At 43.0% G+C, this 22,593-nt stretch overlaps 1 protein-coding gene and 1 long non-coding RNA gene across 3 annotated transcripts in view; one reads left to right on the top strand and one right to left on the bottom strand.

Moving 5' to 3' along the window:
* Cep120 (centrosomal protein 120) overlaps positions 1-8,371 on the top strand; it is a 63,914-nt gene extending 55,543 nt beyond the window's left edge. The window contains exons 20-21 of one of the 2 annotated variants that reach the window (NM_178686.4): positions 4,066-4,211; positions 6,630-8,371. In NM_178686.4, the coding sequence (NP_848801.2) occupies positions 4,066-4,211; positions 6,630-6,861 (378 nt within the window). In that variant the 3' untranslated portion in view covers positions 6,862-8,371. The remainder of the gene's footprint in view (positions 1-4,065; positions 4,212-6,629) is intronic. The other variant, XM_011246906.2, reaches the window with a different exon arrangement.
* Gm19466 (predicted gene, 19466) overlaps positions 1-22,593 on the bottom strand; it is a 57,268-nt gene that overhangs the window by 15,325 nt on the left and 19,350 nt on the right. The gene's annotated exons all lie outside the window — the stretch shown is intronic.

Genomic DNA, 22,593 nt, shown 5'->3' with positions numbered 1-22,593 from the left:
AGAGATGGTCACCTGTCCCAGGTTAGCTGAAAACTCTTCTTAAGGTGGAAAGCAATAGAAGACAATGCCCAGCATGGTCCTCTGGCTACTATACAGGCGTACACACACACAGACACACACAATAAGATAAAGCTTGAGACTACGCATGCAATGAAGTTTGAAATGCACATAAATTAAAAATTCACGACAAAACAATACAAATACCAAGTAACAAAGTTCAAGTGTATGAAACATATTTTGCTTTCTATAAGACTGTCACAGTCCTAACTCACACTGGGTTTTGTTAAGTAAACATCTTATATCTCAGAAGAACCTGAGAGGTAATTTGACATGAAAGAGTTGATTAAAGATAAGAAACAAGGGCTGGAGAGATGGCTCAGAGGTTAAGAGCACTGGCTGCTCTTCTGGAGGTCCTGAGTTCAATTCCCAGCAACCACATGGTGGCTCACAACCATCCGTAATGAGATTTGACTCCCTCTTCTGGAGTGTCTGAAGACAGCTACAGTGTACTTCCACATAATAAATAAATCTTTTAAAAAAAAAAAAAAAGATAAGAAACAAAACAGATGAAAGGAATAGAAAATGGTACCGAGGAAAGATGGAAATCTACACACTTCAGGTTGCTTTGAAACTGAGCTAAGTGCTTTCATAGAGAAAATATGAATAACCCCACATTCCAAACAGTCCAACAGTATGCTCTATAAGGAACAGACCTTCCCTGTAGATTTGGCATAGCAGAGCAATCCTTCAGGCAGGTAGTCTTGACTCAGGAGGCATCCCTGGTGGCAGCTTTCACAGTTACAGTCAGATTGATAGAATGAGGGAGGATATACTCATAGCACAACACAGTTGTGTATAAAAGCTTAAACAAAACCAAAACAGTTGTGTGCGCATGTGGACCTGACATTGACGCACTGCAAGTGACCACTGGCTTATCCAGAACAAACACTTCCATGCAAGATTCCACACTTTCTGGTACACATGAGGTACTTCATCAAAAGTGCAGTAACTACCTGAGACCACATTCACCACATTTCAGGGGATTGTACATGAGGATGTCCCCTGCTCACAGGGATGCTGAAGTGTAAATTAATAAAATTCAGTAACATCAGACAGTTCTGTAGTAGTTTGCGTCTAATAACCCATTGTAAAATCAAGACTGTAGAGATTAGAAAATGCAAGCTATCAGAGCAGGAAATTGGGCTGGGAGGACTGTGCTTAGAGAGGGCTTTGAAAAGAAAAATGTCTCTTGTAGACAGAGCTAGGGAGAGAGCTCACTCAGTAAAGCGCCTCCATGCTTGAGGACCTGAGTCTGAACTCCATTACCCACATAGAAACCTGGTATGGTGGCCTATGGTGGTAACCCCAGCGCTGGGAGGCAGAGGCAGAGACAGGCAGGTCCTTGGCCCATACCAACCAATCTACCTGCCTATCAGTGAGCCCCAAGTATCAGTATCAGCTCTAAAAACAGGGTGAGTGAAGAGCACCCGAGGTTTACCTCCACATGCAAGCATGCAAGCATACCCGCACAAAAAAACAAAAGTTGTTTCTTTGAGAGGAAGTCTTTGGAAGAGAGACACTCTCTGTAAATACTACAATGCTCAAGGGAGAGAGGACTCTGGATCCTACCAGCATGTGAAGAGACTAGGATGCTACAAATACGTGAGTTTGATTACCTACTAAAGTGACTCATAAGTTAAAAAATAATGGTACAGCAGTCGTAATGGATAATATATACAAAAAAATACCTGACTCAAACAATTAAATTTACATAAACAGTAATAGGAAGAAATAACCCTAACCCCACAGACTATTTAAAAAAAATTAAGAGGCCAGTGTAATAACCATGATTCTAAATCTTAAAATTAATCTGTAGATTCCGTCATAAGGAAATTACATGTGCAAAACTAGCCAGTTAGTCTCAAACAGGCACAAAACCTGGAAGGGCCACAACCCTGGCTTGCTCATTGAACAAGGTGTTATCATAAATACAATACAGAGAGCAGGGCAAGGTGCTGCATACCTTCAATCCTGTCATGCACAAGACATCCTTACGAACATGGGAACCGGCACTGCCCTTAGAGTTCTGTTTGGAGCAAGAAAGCAGGTCTTGTTCTCACGCTGCGCACAAAGCCTGTTGATCACATACTGATCTAAGTAAGTATCCCCAGGCTGGAGAGGCAGCTCAGGGATTGAGAGCACTTGCTGCTCTTGCAGAAGTTTGGTTCCCAGCACCCACATCGGGACCTCACAGCACTGCGTAGTTCTAGCTTCAGGAGTTCCAACACCTGCCTGGCCTCCCCGGGCACGTGCACTGTGCACATACCCCCGCCACACACACACACACAAATAAATAAATAAATAAATAAATAAATAAATAAATAAATAAATAAATAAATTCTAGCTTCAGGAGTTCCAACACCTGCCTGGCCTCCCCGGGCACGTGCACTGTGCACATACCCCCGCCACACACACACACACACACAAATAAATAAATAAATAAATAAATAAATAAATAAATAAATAAATACATTTAAAATAATAGCCCCAAGGCTGACATGGATTAAAAGGGAAATGAAAGGCATCGAGGGCCAGCTAGAAAGGAATTGATGGAGCCATGCAGACTGCGTCTGTTCATCGTGAAACACACGGGGTGAAAGGGCAAAGCAAAGAATACTGGGAGATCCTTGAAGTGTGACACCAGTAAGAAAGGTAAGCAGGTACAGAGAGGAAAACCCCAGAGCTTCCGTAAAAACGATATAGATAAGCATAGCCAGGTGCCATTAAAATGTACTGAGACTTGTTTGGGAAGAGATGCAAAATAAAATCAGGACAAGCCATAGTGTGACCTGTCAGAACTGTTTAAAAGAAGGAAAAAAATCACCGAATGTTCAAAAATACAGGGCCCAGGAACTTTGACAGTAGCCATTCAGTGATGGACTGTGTGGCAATTTTTGTAATCCTGCAGTTGTGTTTTCTGACCCCAGGTATAGAGCTAGGTAAAATGCATCCAGATGTGTTCAGAGGGCACGCATAGTCATCTTAACATTGGCAGTATTTGCAGTATGAAATTGGAAGCTGCCCAAACGGCCCTTAGCAGTGCATAAATGGCGCATTAGTTGAGTGGAAGGTTTTGCGTTACTGTAGGTGATGAACTGTACAGGACAATACAAATGACTATCAAGTCAGTGTTAAGAAGCCCAACACACCGTAATCTGGACTTGACGTTTCTACACAGAACTCAGCACGCCGGTGCAGCATACTCCTGGTGCTGGAGTTAAGGCAGTGATTACCTTGAGCTGGGCATAGCAGCACTCAGGAGGCAGAAGCAGGCGAATGTCTGGGTTCCAGGCATGTCAGGAACAATAAGACAGTACAGACACAGAAGATACCGCTATGTCCTAAGGAAAGACTAGCGCTTGTCTGCAGAGAAGTACACAGGTGAACTTGGAAGTTCCCTGTCACACACAGAGTAGGTTGTCTTAACTGCAGCACAGTTTGTCACAATAGATTCTCCTACAAGGCACGGAATGGCTTCCTCCTATAGAGTATTACATTGTTTTAGAAACTTTTATCAACTTCTGTGGAAGAATTGTTAATTTTTAAATACAAGTTAAGATAGATCATTTGATCCCCTTTTATTAAAAAAAAAACAAAAAAGAGTATGTGCTTGGATTTTTGTATGAGCCTAGAGAAGGGAAAACTTTGTCAACTAGACTGTGTCGTTAAGTTTTTGTAGGCACACTGGTGTGTAGATGGCGCTCCTAGATGCTCCTAGATGCAGGTTCTTCTGCACTTCTTTGTGCTGGCAAGTGGCTGCTCCTGCCTTCACATTCTTATATACTGTAACTGTTCAGCAAACCTCAGTCCTCACTGGCCATGAGTTATGACATCAAAAAGAGAGAAGGCTAAAAAAGATAATTAGGAGAAAAGGTGGGCATTTCTACATTTCATTGGGTCCAGAATTGGCAGCATTTCATTCTGTCCCGAGTACTGTCCATAAGTCAGTCCTATGAAATGTGTATTCTCACAGTGGTACATGCCAGCTTCTTTGTTTCTTTTAAGAGGGAGCAAGAAAGTCAAATGGCCCGCCTTAAAAAACAGCAGGAGGAGTTGGAGCAGATGCGGCTGCGTTACCTGGCGGCTGAGGAGAAAGAAACAGTGAGAACTGAGCAGCAGGAACTGCTGGATATAAGGAACGAGCTGAACAGGTACTGCCCTTACAACCATTCCTTCTCTCACCAACACAGGTCGGATAGCCAGTGAACTCAGGCCCCTGATATTAGCCGTGTGGCTTTCCAAGGTGGCGAAGTCTTTCTCTTTAATCTTGTCCTCATCTCTAGTCTCATTTCCAGTCTTACTGAATGAGTTGCTTTGAAATTTTTAAAAAGGTAAGATAGGCATATAAATCATTTAAAACAATCCCTGGTTTAGTAGGGCTTAATTAAAAAGTTATCGTATTATTAATATGAATAACTAAATAAGAAATTTCTTATATATTAACTCTACGTTATCTTTAATCAGTACTAACAGTTATCCTCAAATAGTCTAACAAAACCAGACTTCCAAGTATTAAATGCTATCAATGAAACCCGACTCAATAAAAAAAACAAAATTAAAAAGCTTAGTGAGAAGAATCTTTGATAGAGGCTAGAGAGGTGGCTCATCAGTTAAAAGCACTGTCCGTTCTTCCATAGGTCCTGAGTTCAATTCACAGTAACCATCTATAATGTGATCTGATGCCCTCATGCAGATTAGCACTCATATACATAAAATAAAAGTTTTAAAAAAGAATCTTTGGTAGAATTTTCAATAAATATTTGGTGTCTGCAACATTGTAAACTTGGAAACCATCAGCAGTGAGTTAGAACATGATGTCAGTCACACCTCGCTGTCCCAACCAGCATAAGGACCCAAGTACATGCTGTGTGCTCAGGTCTCTTGATCACTTAAAGGAAGATGAAAGATGCCTGTCAAACAGTGAATCATACACAAGTGAGTCTTAGTTTCAGCATACATCGTGACTGAGAACTGAACTAATTAGATAACACGTTATGTCCTCTGTAAGTTAGAGCAGTCACTGTGTGGTAGGAAAGACATGGAAACAGTTCCCACAGAGACACCATCCACGCTGCTCTACCGCTATGGCTCAGCTGCCAGAGCTGCTGCCGCCGCTGGGGACCATCACAGGCCTGTGTTTGGATTTTCTACAGAAAATGTCTCTGCAGTTCTCACCAGTGTGGGATGTCCCTCAAAGGAAATCAGATACCTAGACATCTTCAGTGCAGGATAAAACATGATACATTGTGGCATCCAGATGACTAGAGTGGGGATATATTGAACATAGAGAAGAAACCCTTGGGGATAGCTGTCTGTCTGGAAATACCTGGAGGACTATCATTAAAAGCAGCAAGGCTTCTCCTTTTGGGTGGAAAACCAAAAAGCATTAAGAGGATTAAGAGGCATACTGAGCTCACGTGACAACAGCAGTCCTGTTGATTCTGAGGGAGGAAGCAAGGGAGTGGAACACACAGCATGGGTCAGGCATGTTATTAAAGTTTCCTGTTGGAATTCTGAGGGCTTCCGCAGCTACCAAGTGTAAATATTCTATTGTGACTCTAACAATTCAGTAAGTACTTGATAGGGATGATATTCTTGTATTAAAAAATACATTTTTCCATCTTATATAATCAAGTAATTAAAAAGGGACATGATTAGACCTGTAGTTTGGCACCATGGATCATGAATTTGCTTAGAAGATCCCTTCATCCGAGGTAGCTATAATAATTAACACAGAGAAGGAAGGGAGACAGCTAAATGGATAAAAAGTGCTTGCCCTGCAAGCATTTGGATCTGAGTTCGAATCCCAAGAAAGTACAGTAGTGTGTATCACTTATCCCAGTGCTCTTGCTCCTGTAGAGAAATAAAAGGAGGAAACATGGGAATTCTCGGAAGCTTGCAGGTCAGCTGGCCTGGCATACACCACAGAGTAACAACAAAGGTTCCTTCTTAAAAGTGCAAGGGAGGACTGGTACCAAGTTGGCCTCTGCCCTCTGCACATCTACTTGGCATGCATGAGTGTATTCTTTCTTCTATTTATATACTTAGCATGTAACTAATATTTATAATTAATAATAAATATATATATATGCATCTTAATTTAGAACAAAATAGTCATTTTCTGGTGTCTGTGTTTGGTGCTTTTTTAAATTATTTTTAAGTGACAGGAACTGAACCAAGGGACTTGAAGTGGCAGTCAAGTGCTGTCCCACTGATAGTGAGTGAGCTGTGTTCGCCTGGCTTTTGTGTTTGAAACTGTCTTGTATAGCCCAGCTGGCTTGGGATTTGTGGTCTTCCTGTCTCTCTCTCCCTATGTGCTATGCTTAAGGGTGTGTTGTCCTGTGCCTTACTGCTTGCATGCATTCTGTAAGTACAAACACAGCTTGTGTTTTTATAAATATATCGCTTTTATCAGGTGGTAATTATTGGTTTTTGCTCTCTTACTTAAAAAAAAAAACAACAAAAAACTAGTAAGACTGAATTTTGAATTGTCTTGTTTTTAAATAGTGCTATTAAGAGTCAAAATGGTCTTTTGTCAGCTACAGTGGCATTTGCTCTTGATTTCCCAGGTTAAGGCAGCAAGAACAGAACCAGTACCAGGACTGCAAAGAGATTGCAAGTGGGAAGCTGGGCAGCCCGAGGGGCTCTGGGCTGGAAGAAGGCTTGGATGACTACCTGACACGCCTGATAGAGGAAAGGGACACTCTGATGAGAACGGGTGTCTATAACCATGAGGACCGCATAATAAGTGAACTCGACCGGCAGATCAGAGAGGTTTTGACCAAAAACAGTGCCAGTTAAAAACCACCGGGGAAACGTTTGCAGATACGCTAGGTCTGCAGTTTGATATTTTGTAAAATCCTCAAAAGCAAGGGAAGTGGCTACTTTGGAATGCTCTTTATAATTTTTATAAGCTGAATTTTATATGTTACTGTATATAGTATTTATTTGATTTTACTTACGCTACCTCTCCAATGCTGGCTTCATTTTAATTGTGTTTTATATGCTCATTTAAAATGACTTTTCAGTGTTCTTCAGTTTAAAATCTGTTGTTTGACTTTAAAAACAGCCTTTCACAACTTGTCCCAGGAGAACTGACCACAGTAGTTCCCACTGTATAATTTTTATGTTGAGCCAAGAGAGAATATGTTGCACTTTAAACACGCTGTGTCCTGCTCCCTTTGAGTGTAGATATCTTCAAGTTGAAGCCAATTATAAGTGTAGCCATTTTTAAAAAGCATTTATATGACCAGTCTTTTTCCCCTCAACCTGTGGTATTTGCAGATGACAACTTTGAAAATAAAGCAGTCTCGGGCAGAGACGCTGTGTGACATGTTGGCTGACAAATTAGTCATTGCTTAAACACAGTTCATGCAGATTAAACACAAATCAAGTTCCAAATTTCATTGGACTCCACTTGAAGACCATGAGAAAATAGCTTGGTCTGACCACAATCTCCTGCTCATGACTCTCTGAGGCTTCTTGTTAAAATGGTTGCCTTTGTTTCTCAGTGATAGCGATACAGCTCAGGAATGGACTATGGAAACTGATACCTAGCGACATTAGCTGAGAACACCACGGAGCTGCTTCCCTCCCTCTGCAGTCAGTCTGTTTTCAGAGGCACCCCAGCGAGCCCAGTGCAAGCCCGTAACCCTCCAGAGCTCCTTCACACTGCGCTCTCCAAACCACCCCATCCTCACAGCGAGCTTATCCCTACCTCTGCGTGACACTGAGCAGGCAGATTAGCAATCTCCCAGGTCATGCAGCATCTTGAAACAAAGTAAGAATTCTGATTCCCAAAAATAACAAATTTAAGTGTATACTTTAGCAGGTGTGTACTAATTACCAGTAACTTCAACACAAGCAAAGCAGGTTACATGGTAATGTTCATTCAGTATATTTCTTGTTTGTGAAATTGAAACCTCTATAGGCATCATATGCTTCTTGTCTTTAACAAAGTCTTTGTCTTCTAAGAGCAACCCCGCAGTAAACAACAGAGGGGTTGCTGGACTTGAGGGTGACGAGACAGATGATCATAGCAGGGATTTGAAATATGAATTATGGTTACATGGTCCTGATTTTTTTTTTTTGGTGACATGAATGGAACAGAAGTATTTTGTTTTAGAAGGTCCTGGCCCAGCGTTGGTTCTTCCTCCTGTATCCTGTGAGGCCTGGAGCTTTTCAAACACTAGAGGGGGCCTTAGAGTAAGTGGAAAGGACTTCTAAAATGTGTGTGTGCTTTGCCTTCCAGAAAGCCATCTTTGGGCTACTGTAATATGACAAATAAAATCCTCACTGTGTGCATCCTTGAGTTGTGTGGTCGGTCTCTTTGTTTCTAAATGGAGTGGGTAAGGTGCTGGCCTCCTCCGGTTTATTGGTGTTTCCTGGGCTCTTCCTCTGCACACTTGAAAGGACATAAAGTGAGGAGAAGCTGAAATGGTACATTCCCTTCCTCAGCAATAGCTAGCACATTCCTGCGTGGTGCTTCACATATTCACACCGATCTTTGTTCAGGAGCTGTCAGTGCATGGGTGCAAATGCAGCAGCTAGTGCGTGTGTCTCTGTGAAGTCTGTAGTTTTCACTTCTAAAGACGACACATGAGAGGGGTGCCCGGTATCTGCAAGGTTGAGTCAGCACTGGGTCTGTATGCACTTTGAGAATTCCTTTACAGGGCTGTCCCAGTGACACAGATACTGTTGTGTAGACTGAGTTAGGTTATACTGGGGCTCTGTACAAATGAAGGAGGTCGTATGACTTCCTCTACTGACTGCCTTGGTTACATACTGATAGGAGTTCATGGGTTGTTCCAGTATGAATTGTCTGTGTGTCTGAAGATACTTGAGAGTAGACTGACCTAGCTATTACAGCTTATAGAAGGACTCACCATAGAGGTGTGGTCTCACTACCACTGCATCTGGCTTCCCTTACATGATTTTTTCTTAAAACTTTTAAAATTTAATAGTGTGTGTTTGCATGATGTGGGTGGGGTGTGGTATACTGTGTGTGCTATGAAGCATGTGTGGTGGCCAGAGGGCAACTGTGTACAGTCAGTAATTTTCCTGTGCCTTTATGTGGGATTGAACTCAAGTCACCATGCTTGTATGGAAAGCACCTTTATCCTCTGAGCCATCCTGCCAATTTTCCTAACATGATTTTACTTGTTAAAACTCATATTCCACATAAAATCATTTTGAAGGGTATAATTCCATGGTTTTGTGTGTTTATAAGGTTATGCCAGCATCATCACTATTTAAAATAGGTTTGTTACTCCCAAAGAAAAACCCTATACAACGCAAGTTCCATGTATAGTGGTGTGGTGGTCACATACAACTATTACACAGCTTTCGCCTGCCGGGGAGGATATATTCCTTACTGCAATTAAGTACTGTGTAACTAGTTGTTAGTCTGTATAGTTGAAGTGAACAATGAAAGAAAAACCCACGCTGTGCTTGGTCCAGACACAATGTTTCTATGTGTTGGTGATGTCTAATTGGATCCATGGAGGCAATTCTTAGATACTGAAGTCGGCTACATTTACTAAGTCCAAACGAGGGCCAATAAAGATGTGATTGTGTGTGTTTTGCCTGTTAGAGTGCAGGCTCTTCTAGCCTAACTAGTGGGCTTATGACAGTGGGTGACTGGCTGCCACTTGGTTGAAGTGAAGGGATTGGATTCTATTTGCCAGGTAGGATCAAAAAGCCAATGTTTTTAAAGTCAAGGAGACAGAAAATAGAAGACAGGTTTCTAAAGGGTTGGGGGGGGGGGTTTGCTGCTCAATAGTTGTGGAGTCGTTGCTTTTGGTTGTATGGTACAGTATTCCTGAGCCACGGGGTGACATAGTAAAATGCTGAAAGTGCCAAGCTTATGGTATGTGTGTGTGGTTTTTTTTAAGACTTATTTATTTATTTGTTTGTTTGTTTGTTTGTTTGTTTATTTAATGTATGTGGGTACACTGTCGCTCTCTTCAGACACACCAGAAGAGGGCGTCAGATCTCATTACAGGTGGTTGTGAGCCACCCTGTGATTGCTGGGATTTGAACCTCAGGACCTTCGGAAGAGCAGTCAGTGCTCTTAACAGCTGAGCCATCTTTCCAACCACATGTTGTGTGTTTTACACCAGTTGAAAAACTATTGGCTTCAAGTTTTGTCTGCCTTCTCACAGACTGATGGTCTGTGTCCAAGTGTCACCCATCAAGCCAGCCCTTCAAACATAGTTATGGCACCTCTGGGCACAAAATCCTGAGCTCTAAAGATAAATTCAAGGTATTTTGAAACTGAGAATTTTAAACTCCTATTGTATAATATTAAGACCTGTTGTTCTTAAGAAAAACAAAGTATCAATAAAAACAACAAAAGGGAAAAAAAAGAAAGAAAACACTACCTTTTACATTTAGTAGGCAGTTCAGACTTTAGACATAAATTCCAGAGAATTTTCCCAATATGTTACTAGTTGTCAGCATTAGCTGAGGTGTCTTTGTTGGGAATAAATAGACCTCTTGTTGGTTGGTGGTCTTAACTGACAAAGTGATTTGGTTGGAATGCCGATTCTCTGATGTCTGTCCCTTTGCAACTGTGACCTTGGAGCCCACGCTTGACAGTGTGTGCGTTGCCTGCTAACCTCTCTAGAGCAGTCTTCATTGATAGACCATTTGCATCTCCAGGACGGGGGAGCGAAAGATGGAATTCATCCATCTTGAGGTAAGTCGGAAAGAGACTTGTGTATGGGCCTGAGTTTTTCTGGAACCCAAAGAGCAAACCTTAGCCCTCTTACACAGTGATTCTCAATCTGTGGGTCATGACCCCTCTGAGGGTATCAGATACCTTGCATATCATGGAGTTGCGCTATGATTCATAACGGTAGCAAAACTACAATTATGAAGTAGCAATGAAGCAATGTTATGGTTGGGGGTCAGCACAACATGAGGAAGCAGATTAAGGGGTTGCAGCATTAGGAAGGCTGAGAACCACCGCTCTTACGTAACCTTTGGCATGGAGGTGGAGTCCACGAGTGTCAGGAATGTACCAGTGGGAAGGCCACCCTAGACTTAACACCTCTTTCTATTTGCTTCTCTGGGGGTTGTCTTGGTGTTTTCATTAGCAATGTTTGTACAGATGTAGGCCCTTCAGATACAGTGTTGCTAAAGTGGAGACTTAGGAGCCTGGCTTTCAAACTGAAAAGGCTGGAGATCTCTTTAGAGAGATTAATGTGTAGATAAATAATTTACTGACTCTCATTCCTAAATGTACAATAGTCCCTAGAGGCTTTTAAAGATGTAGTCATTATATTCTCAAGATTGTAAGAACGTTGTTTAACCTGTCATTCATAATAGCGACCTAAAATGAGACCCATTTGTCATTTCTTCTTGGAAGCACTTCACCCACAGATTCAAAGAACTTAAATAAAATTGGGCAGCACAGCTCTTTCCCCAAGTCACTTGTTAGCAAGTCAGAAGCAGATTAAAGTTGGCTAGAACAAAGAAAATATCCCTACAAAATCCTGCTTGGCCCCGTCTGTGCCAGCATGTACGCGCACTGACACAGTAGAGCCAGGCTGTGCCTGCTCAGCTGCTGCCTTCTCCAGTGCTCAGTCAGCCCTCATCCTCCCAAACTGAGTAGGACTGAAGGCATTTCCAAAGCAATCTAATGAGATGAGAAGGTTTGGTTTACTAAAATCTCCATCTATTTTCTTGGGCGCTCCAACCCTCTAACACACTGCTTCTTAACCTGTGGGTTGTGACCACTTTGGGCTCAAGTGACTCTTTCACGGGTGTCGCCCATGACTATCCTGCATATCAGAGATTTATATTACAATTCATAACAGCAAAATTAGTTATGAAGTAGCAAAAAAATTTGATTGGATGACCGGAGGTCTGTGTTAAAGGGCACCAGTAGGTGAAAGCCACGGCTCTAGCAGGAATATTCTATGACTTGAGTTCAGGTTGCAGAAGATACAGCTGAAGTCACCTGCCGAGTCAACACCTTGAGGCATTACTCTCCTCTCCCAGCTTAGATTAGAGGAGATGGTTGCGCGGACTGCTTGCTGTATCCATCTGATTGTTGCTTTGAAGAAGGACATTTCAATTCCTAATTTAGGTTCCTTGTTGACAGATGAGATTAATGGTCTTCTCTTGGCTTCTGGCAGAAGTTTGTTTAGGTAACTTAATTGAAATTTATAAAATTGACACAAAGAAAAGAAAAGTACCAAATAAGAAATAGGTGTGTAGCATAGTTTTTAGAAGCATTTTAGCCTGTGGACTTTTTTTTCTTTTTGACAATAAAAAAAATTGCATTTGCTGCCACATTCAGATCTAACACCTTTATGCTAACTTAAGAAGAAATTAAAAATTGCACTGGCAAGGCCTGAATTAGGCTACCGTCTTCCCCTCTGCTTCCTCAGCCACCCTGGGAATGTGTGTTTATCTAACAAGCAAACATTTGCCTTTGAGCAGGCTTAAGAGATGTCTCAGTAAAGTGCCCACGTATATGCACGAGGCCATGAGCTTGGAGCCTAGGACCCACTTACAAGCCTGGCCACATCTGTAACCCCGTACCAGGCATAGAATGGGCAGATCCCTGGATGCCCACATCTGTAACCCCGTACCAGGCATAGAACGGGTAGATCCCTGGTGCCCATTGGCAGGTCCAAATAGATGAGATCCAGGTTCAGGGGGGGATCCTGTCGCAAAAAGCAAAGGTGACATGGAGCATCGATCTCTGAGTTCTAGGCCAGTCAGAGATACATAGTGAGAAAAGGAAAGAAGGAAGGGAGGGAAGGACAGAAGGAGGGAGGGAGGGAGGGACGGAAGGAGGGAGGGCTCAGCTGTCATGGCACTCGCTGAGCAAGCAACCATGGCAGACTGAATTCTACTCCTGGAACTCCATAAAGAGGAGAGCACTGACCTCTACAAGTATATGGTGCCGCATGTGCCCTCCTCAATGTCACACACACGCACATACACGCACACGCACTCCGCAATTTCAAATTCTGTTATATTCCAAAGGTAAAATTGAAGTTGAGAAAAAAGAATGAAGCTAGACCTGGTGGAGGCAGAGGCAGGAGGAACTCGGGCTATAGGGCAGCCTAGGCTTCCTAGTAAAACCCTGTCTCAAAATAAAAAGTTAAAAGAGGGCTGTGGGGGAGGGGGGATAGCTCCATGTTAGCATATGGCTAGTATATGTGAGCCCCAGATCAAGCAAACAGATAAAGAGTGAATGTGCCAGCGTGCCCACGTCTCCCTCCTCAGTGCAGGCTTTCCAGTGTTGGCTGCACCGATGCGTTGGAAGGTAGGAAGAAGTTTCAGATTGCAACCTTATTCTTTTTTTGTGATAACATCCATAATGATATATTCTATTGTGATTTGGTACATAGAAAAGTAATGATCCTTTCAATTTCATTTACCATCTTATGTAAAATCATTGTTTTATCTTTTTTCTAGTTTTTAAAAAAATTTAAATTAATTTTTTACACTCCATACATATTCTATTCCCTGACCCCAATCCACCCTCAGATTGTTCTATATCCCATACCTCCTCCCCACCCAACCCCCGTCTCCACATGATGTCCCCACCCCCACCCCACCTGACCTCTAAATTCCCTGGGGCCTCCATTCTCTTGAGGGTTAGGTGCACCATCTATGAATGAACAGAGACCTGGAAGTCCTCTACTGCATGTGTGTTGGGGGCCTCATATCTGCTGGTGTATGCTGTCTGTTTTGTGGTACATACAGTGTTTGGACTCAAAGGGTGGGACCTTAGATGAAATGCCAGATAGTAGGGAAAGGGAACTTATAGAGCCCACCTCCAGCAGGAAGACAGGGCATCAAGTGAGGGATGGGGTTGCCACCCCACAGTCACATCCCTGACCCATAATTGTTCCTGTGTGAAAGAATTACAGGGATGGAAATGGAGAGGAGCCTGAGGAAAAGAAGGTCCAGTGACAGGCGCAAAGTGGGATCCAGCTCAAGGGGAGGCCCCAAGGCCCGACACTGTTACTGAGACTATGGAGCTCTCACAAAAAGGGACCTATCATGACTGCCCCTGGAAAGACCCAACAAACAGCTGAAAGATTCAGATGCAGATATTTGCACCCAACCAATGGACAGAAGCAGCTGACCCCTGTTGTTGAATTAGGGAAGGCTGAAAAAAGCTGAGGAGAAGGGTGATCCTGTAGGAGGACCAGCAGTCTCAATTAATCTGAACCCCCAAGATCTCTCAAACACTGGGCCACCAAACCTTATTCTTAAAAGCTCTAGTTATGTCATGTGAAAGGGAACTTGTGCAAATTTAGTAGGACTACTTTGATACTGAGTTTAACCGTTACATGGTTGTCAAAGCTGTTGAACCAGAGATGCAATCTGTGTTAAACACATCAGATAAGCTTGCTAGTCATGGCCAATCTCAGAGGTAGGCTCTGATACTTGTTTATCGCCTTGTGCTTTTTGAAAAGGGTTCAATGGGGGTGGGGGTAATAGGCAAACTTTGCAGTAATCTGAATTGCCCCTAAAGTCTAGGACCCAATGTGATTCAGAGAAGATGACAGTAAGCCGGGCGTGGTGGCGCACACCTTTAATCCCAGCACTCGGGAGGCAGAGGCAGGTGGATTTCTGAGTTTGAGGCCAGCCTGGTCTACAGAGTGAGTTCCAGGACAGCCAGGGCTATACAGAGAAACCCTGTCTTGAAAAACAAAAACAAAAACAAAAACAGAAAAACAAAAACAAAAAGATGACAGCAGCCATTTGGAAATACACGCACTGCTGTAGTCTGAATGGATCCTCAGGACTCCCACCTTGATACCTGATCACCAGACATAAGATCAGGAGACAGCCTTTGGGAGAGGGGTACATAGGATTCATAGCCTGGTGAGGGACACTCAATATGAGTCTACCACCATGTGAAGTCATGGTCACAAGGTACCGTGTATGAATAGAGTTGTCCCTTAAGATACTAGAGGTACTCAGCTTCCAGTGTTTTATCATAGCCATCCAGATTAAGACAAGTGATACTATTGATCAGTCGAATAAAAGCTTTGGCAAAAAAAAAAAAAAAATCCAACATCCATTCTTTATAAAAATTTCCCAGCAAAGTAAGAAGAGAAATTCTTCCTAACAACACGAGACTGTTTGTGTGAAAACCTACAGCTAACTTAACAGGTAACCCTGAGCTCTCCTTGGAGATGAGGGACAAAAACAACCATCTTCCCTGCCTCTGTTCAATATTTTATTGAAGTTCATAGCCGCTGAAGTAAGGCACTAACGGGAATTAAAGACATTTAGGTTGTAAAGGTAAAAATAAAATTCTTTCTGCACAGAAGATATGCTCAAGTGTCTAAATCAAATATCCAATTCAGTCTACAAAGTTACCAGAATTCAGCAAGGTTGCAGAATACAAGATCAATATGAGAAACTTAAGAATTGGTCCCGTCTCCACATACTGGCGTCAACAACTTTAGTATAAAGATACACTGGACTTTAAAACAAGTGGAATGAAACAGTGAAAAAAAATACACTTTAAAAGGCTCCTGGGAAAAGGAGAGGACTACTAAGCAACTCAAGGCCTGCCACGAGTATCTGTCAGGTATTTTGCTGGGATTAAAGGTCTGTACCCAGTTCCAATGACATTCTTTACACTCATAGAAGATAATCATAAAATTCATATGGAACCATAGGAGACCCGCCCCAGTAACCAAAGGGATGGAGTAAGAGGATGACAGCACCAAAATACCTGATTTCAAACTATACCACAAAGCTATAGTAAACAAAACAACATGGTACTGACGTAAAAATCAACATATAGACCAAGGGAATAGAGAATCCACAAATAAATATGTAAACAGGTACCATGATGCTTCATCTAGATTGCCCAGTTGATGGGACTTAGGATCACCATGGAAACAGATCTCTGGGTGTGTGTCAGGGGGGTTTCCAGATTGGGCTAATGGAGGTGGGAGGGCCCACCAAGATTATGGGAGGGCCATTTGATTGGCTGGAGTTCTAGACTGAATTTCATCAGAGAAAGCAAACTGACAGCATACTCTGTCTCTGCTTCCTGCTGCAGATAAACTCCCACTGCATGCTTCCCTTGTGATGGACTGTCCCCCTGTTGTCGTTACTGTTTCCATTGCTGTGTACAAAACAGTATGACCAAGACAACATGTGAGAGAAAGGATTTGACAGAGAGGCTCTCAGTTCTAGAGGGTTGTGGTCCATGCTCGTCATGGTGGGGAGCATGGTGACAGACAGGCAGGCAATGGCATGGGAATTAGAGCTGAGGCAGAAAGTGAGCGAGCTCACTGGGGATGGTGTGAAACCTCAAAGCCCACCCCAGGGACACAACTCCTCCTGTAAGACCACACCACTTAATTCTTCCTAAAGAGCTCCACCAACCAGGAACTGGTATTCAAACACGATCCATTGGCATTCAAACTACCATAACCTTCAATCTGGGAGCCGACATGAAAACCTTCCTTCCTAAGTTCCTTCTGTCAGATATCCTGTCACCGCTTTGTCAGAGGTGAGGAACTGCTACAAGCAGCAAAGCATGCGGTGCACTAAATCAGTGTCTGTAGTAAACGGTGCTGGGAGAACAAGAGATCTTTGTGCAGGAGACAGAGTGCTATCCCACCACTCGCAATAAACAACTCAAAACACCTAAGCCTAAGGCAGGAGAGACTTCCTGAACAGGGCTGGGAAACCTTGGGCAGCAAATGAGAGACCACAGGGAACAGGAGCCTCTGTGTAGCAAGTGCAGTCTTTAGGGGGGATTCGAGATTACCCTCAGATTTGTGCTTTCCTTCCTTTTGCAAGGAAATTGAAGCAGTCTGTGATGCTCCACTTAACTCAGAAGGAAATTAACATTTTGAAGGAAGTCAAACGAGAACATGTACCTCGCAAACACCAAATCTGGGGGGAAACACTCAAGGATAGGGATAATGGCCTAACTGATACTGTGACAGAAATCCAGCTTGAAGTCGCTGGAATGTCACGTGAGCTACAGAGTACTGCACTGGTAAATGAGTGGCCTAGCATTTGTGAGGCCCTGGGTTCCATCCACAGCGCAGCCAAAAGACAAAACCGATCAAACGCCCACAGTGTTTACGGAAGGACTAGCGGAAACAGCCTGAGGTGACTGAGGTAACTGGTGTAACTGGAAACAGACATTCTCTACCCAGAGACAGAGAGCAAACCTTCAAAGTATACCTAAGGGAATGGAAAACTTGAGCATATATGAGGCCAGGGAAAGTGTTAAATACTCCAAACAAACACTAGGGAGCATAAATACATGAAGAAACTTTGACAGAATTAAAGGGAGAAGTAAAAGTTGGTAGCGATGACGGCAGACTCCAGGACCCCGCTTTTGATAATGAATGGATGAACCAGAAAGGAGATCAATAAGAAAGTAACTGATCTAAAAGGCATTGCCGACAGCCAGACCTAACAGATAAATCAAAAAACGTCCCATTTAGGGCCAGAGGGATGGCTCAACAAATAAAAATGCCTATTACAACCCTGACCACTGTGTTTGATCATGGCACCCACATAGTGGAAGGAGAAAACTGATTTCTTTGTGTTGTCCTCTGACTTCCACAACAGCATTGCTGTACGCGCATGCACATACACACCCCTCCCCAAATAAATGGTTTTCTTTAACCCCTTTCAATCCAACAAAAGCAGATGACAGTTTTTCCCAAGAGCATGTAGAGCATCACATAGACTACATGTCTAGCATCACATACTAGACTACAAAATCAGTGATTTTTATATGTACATTTTTCCTTTTGTGGATGCACACGTACACATCTGTATATGTGTGCATTCACCCGTCGAAGTGCAATGCCTTGAGTGGCCAGTAGAGGGTGCTGCATCCCCTGGAGCTAGTGTTACTATGAGCTGTCAGCTGCCCAGCCTGGGTCCTGAGAAATGAAGCCACGGAGAGCTGTATCTTAAACACTGGGCACTCTCTAGAGACTGTTGAATCTTTTTCTAAATAAATTTAAAAGACTGAAATCATAGGAAGTATCTTTTCCCGTTATCTTTCTTTTTATAATTATTTTGAGATTTCTTTTTTTTTTTTTTTTTTTTTTTTTTGCTTTACGTATGTGGTGGTCTGAACTGAAAACAGCATCCATAAACTCATCTGTTTGAATGCTTGGTACCCAGTTGGTGGAACTGTTAGGGAGACACTAGGAGGGGTGTCGCAGCAGGGAGGAGAGTAGGGAGGAATGGAGACAACCGCTCACATCATTCCCAGGTAGTGCTCTCTCTCTCTCTCTCTCCCTCTCTCTCTCTCTCCTCACAGTTGTGGATCAGATGTACGCTTTCAGCTACTGCTTCAGCACTATGCCTGTCTGCCTGCTGCAAAGCTCCCAAGCACGATAGTCACTACCCTCTGGAAACATGAACCCCAAAATTTGTGGTTGCTCAAACTTTATGAGTCGCCTTGGGTTATATATAGTGTTTTTGTCATAGCAATGGACAAGTAGCGAAGGCAATGTGTATGGCTGTCTTGCCTGCATGTCTGTGCACCACATGTGCGCCTGGTGCACACGAAAACCCTAAGAGAGTTCCCTGGAACTGGAGTTATCGTTGGTTGCGAGCCACCCTGTTGGTGCTGCGAATTAAATCCAGGTCCTCTGGAAGAGCAGTCAGTGCCTTTAGTCACGAGGACATTTCTCCAGCCGGAAGTATCTTTAAAAAACAATAACAGAACAAAATGAAAAAGAAAAAACATAGCATGTAAAAATTGGTCAAAGACTCGTAAGACTTAGAGACAACTCGAGGCCGAATCCAGAGGAGAGAGAGAGAAACACCGGAGCACTGTGGTTTTGTGTTTGCTGAGTTCCTGTTTTACTATGACAGAAAACTTGAGCAACTTAAGGGGATGAGTGTTTGGGCCTTGGGTTCAGGATGTCAGCTCACGGCTCCTGGCTTCACTGGGCCTGCGATGAGGCAAAGATGCCACAAGGTTGACAGTGTGGAGGAGGAGGTTCTTTATCTCATGGAGCCAAAGAACAGAGAGGAGCAGTGCTAGGAGGTGGCCAAGGCAAGATGTAGGACACACCAGTAACTGACCTACTTCCCCAACAAAGACCCTACTGTGCACAGTGCCGCTGCTTCCTGTAATCTACTCAAAGTGTGAATCCGACAAACTTAAAACTTCATTAAGTCAGAGACCTCAGGATCCGGTCGTTTCTGGAAAGAGCCTCCCAGGAAGACCTAGAGATGTGCTTCACTAATCCAGGTGCCTCGAAATGGGAAGGAATAAAGAATAGGAAAATATCCACATGTGGTGTGGTAGTACATGTCTTTAATCTCAGCACTTGGAAGGGAGAAGCAGGTAGATCTCTGTGAGTTCAAGGCTAGCCTGTTCTACATAGAGAACCCCATGCCACCTAGGGTCCCTAGCTTGACTAGCTAAAAAGAAATGTGTTACAGACATAAAGAGAATTATTAGAGAATACTACAGACAACTGTATGCCAGAAAGTTGGCTAACTCAGATGGGAAGAACAGAGTCCTAGAAACACACACAGTGTACAAGACTGAGTCATAAAGAAACAGAAAATCTGGAAAAAAAACAGCTAATAATGAGATGAGGTCGGTAACTGAATACAACCTGACACAGGAAATCCAGGAATATAGCTTCACATGTGAGTTGGACCAAATATTTTCCAAAATGTCACTCATTAAATTAATGGAAGAGAAGAGAAAACATCCGGTCAGTCTAGGAAGCAATAACCAGCCCCCGAGCCAAACAAGAGGCCACGCTCAGACAATCACAGATTTGTGCCTGGAGAGGAGTCTCAGCTATCAAGGGCACTTGCTGCTCTTGCAAAGGACACAGGTTCAGTTCTCAGCACCACAGCAGGCAGCTCACAACCACCCGCAACTCCAGTTCCAGGGGATCCGATACCCTGTTCTGACCTCTATAGGCACCTGCATGAAGGTGGGATGTGTATGTGTGTACATACTCAGACTCAGGTTCTCTCTCATTCATATATATATACATATATGTGTGTGTGTGTATGTATATATACATATATGTACATATATATTTTTTTCTTTTAGAAGAGAAGGAGAAAGGGAGAGGAGGTAGGGCAGGCTGCAGAGATGGCTCAGTGGTTACGAGCATTTGTTCTCACAGAGGACCCGGGTTCAGTTCCCAGGACTCACATGGTAGTTACAGATCCTGAGGATCCAACACCATCTTGTGACCTCCAAGGGTATCAGTCCTGCGTGTGGTGCACATACAGACAAGCAGGCAAAATGCTCATTGATATGGAATAAAACAAATTATAAATCTAAATAAGATGATAAAGATAGAGGAAGACTGCCCCAACTCAGAAAAAAAAAAAAAAAAAAAAAAAAAAGGATTTGAAAACCCAGTGACGAAAAGTCAGCCTTAGAGCAATCAGGCAAGAACAATGAAATACATCTGAATCCGAAAGAAGCTAAACTCTCTGTGTTCGCATACGGCATGATCTTCTATGTAAAAATGCCAATGGGCACATATATAGATACTGTTAGAATAAATACGTTCAACGGAACTCCATGGTGTCAAATTAACAGGTAAAAATCCACTGTATCAGTGAGGCACAGTGACTTATGCTGGAATTCTCCCAGAACATGGAGACTAAAGCAGTGGGCCTGTCATGAATGTGAGAACCGTCCTTGACTGCGTAATAAATTCCATACCAGCCTGGGCTATAGAGGTGTACCATATGTGTGTATGTACGTGTACGACATCTCAACAAGGCAAAGCAGACAAACAAAAATCACTTCAATATAGTAGGAAATGATCTGAGAAAGAAATGAAACGGGTTTGTTTGTTTGTTTGTTTGTTTGTTTAATAGTAGTCATATTTATTGCCAACTTGGATGGACTTGCAATCACCTAGGAGACGCACCACCAGGGATGTGTGGGAAGGTGCCAGAGTGTTTTAACTGAGGATGGAAGAATGAAGGTAGGAAGAAGCAAAGGTCCCTCCCTCCGTGAGTCAACGGAGAAAGGAATGTCAGCAGGTCCCAGTCCTGCTTTCTGCTTCCTGGTTTTCCCAGGTATGAGGAGCCAGGCTACAAGCTGGCACAGCTGTGAAGTTTGCCATGCTCCTCCCGACATGATACACGGAGCTCTCTTAACCAGGGAAGCCAAGAATCAATCCCTTTCCCCTTACACTGTTTTTTGACAGGTATTTTGTTACAGTGATGAGAAAAAAGAGAAATGCAGAAATAAAGACTTTACACGGAAAGACTGAAGAAGCCAATAAACAAAGAACTAAAAACCGTCCGTAGTTCTGGATGGAGAGACTCAGTCTTGTTTAAGAGGCCAGTGCTGCCAAATAGAGGTCTACAAATTCAATGCAATATCTGTCAAAAGCTATTTTGTTTTCTGGGAAAACATATTTAAAGGTCATGTGGAATTTCAAAGGGCCCTACCTTAGTCTGTTCACGCTGCTGTAACAATAACCCCAGCAGCTGGGGAAATCGTAGAGAATAGAAACCTTTCTCTTATAGATTGAGAGCATAGGCGGTTGAAAGTCAAGGACCCGGCAGACTTGGTGTCTATGAAGGCAGCTTTCTCTCTGTTCTCAAGACAATGGTTTTGGTGACAGTCCTTCAGAGTGGATACACACTATGTCTTCAGGTGATGGAATGAGAAAGTGGGGCTTCCAACCCGAGTCCTTTTATAACGGGACTCCTCCAGTCACCGAGGGCTCTGCTCTCATGTTTAGTAGCCTCCCAAAGGCCATACCTCCCGGGACTCGAGCGGTGGAGTCCAGGCTCCAACCTCACCCTTCAGGAGACTACAAAGAACAAGAACAATCCTCAAAGGGGAATGAACTGGAGTCCTAACATTTCTGATTTCAAAATGTACCTTAAAGCAACAGTGATCAAAACCGTGGTACTTGCATGAATATGTGTAGCATATGAAATACAGTATAGAATACAGATCAAGAAATAAAGCCTCATACATACCGCCCAGTACATCAGATGCATAGATAGGGAAATATGTGGCCTGGAGCCGCTGCAAACAAAGGAGTCTTTTCAGTACACAGTGCCGGGGAAGTAGAGCATCCCCTGGCCTGAGAATAAAGCTCATCTTCGATATACTCAAAAACCCAACTCAAAATACACCAAAGATCAAATGTTAACACCCAAATTATAAAGCCCCTAGTAAATGACTTATGGGAAATCTTTACAACATTGGTTTTAGCAATACTTTCTTGAATATGACTTGAAAGCAAAGGCAAAAAAGAAAAATAATAGTTGCTAAATTAGACTCCCACAAGGAGAAACTCCGGGTGTGGGATATGATTTAGGTAAAATCACAGGACTGGGACGGGTGGTATGGGGGGGGGGGCAGGAAGAATATTTTCAAGTTATATCAGAATGCAAACAAATTCCTTTTCCAGCACCCTGGGCTTCCCAAACCTGAGTTTGCATTTTAGAAGCTACCCACAGGCTTCCTAGGAATAGAAGCACTGGGCCAAAGGTCATGCCCTCTCATCCCAAACACACAACCACAACACACAACCACAA

This window comes from Mus musculus, chromosome 18 (genome assembly GCF_000001635.26).
Source record: "Mus musculus strain C57BL/6J chromosome 18, GRCm38.p6 C57BL/6J".
Taxonomy (NCBI): domain Eukaryota; kingdom Metazoa; phylum Chordata; class Mammalia; order Rodentia; family Muridae; genus Mus; species Mus musculus.
Note: the sequence above shows the minus strand (reverse complement) of the source record. Positions and strands in the feature narration are given on the sequence as shown.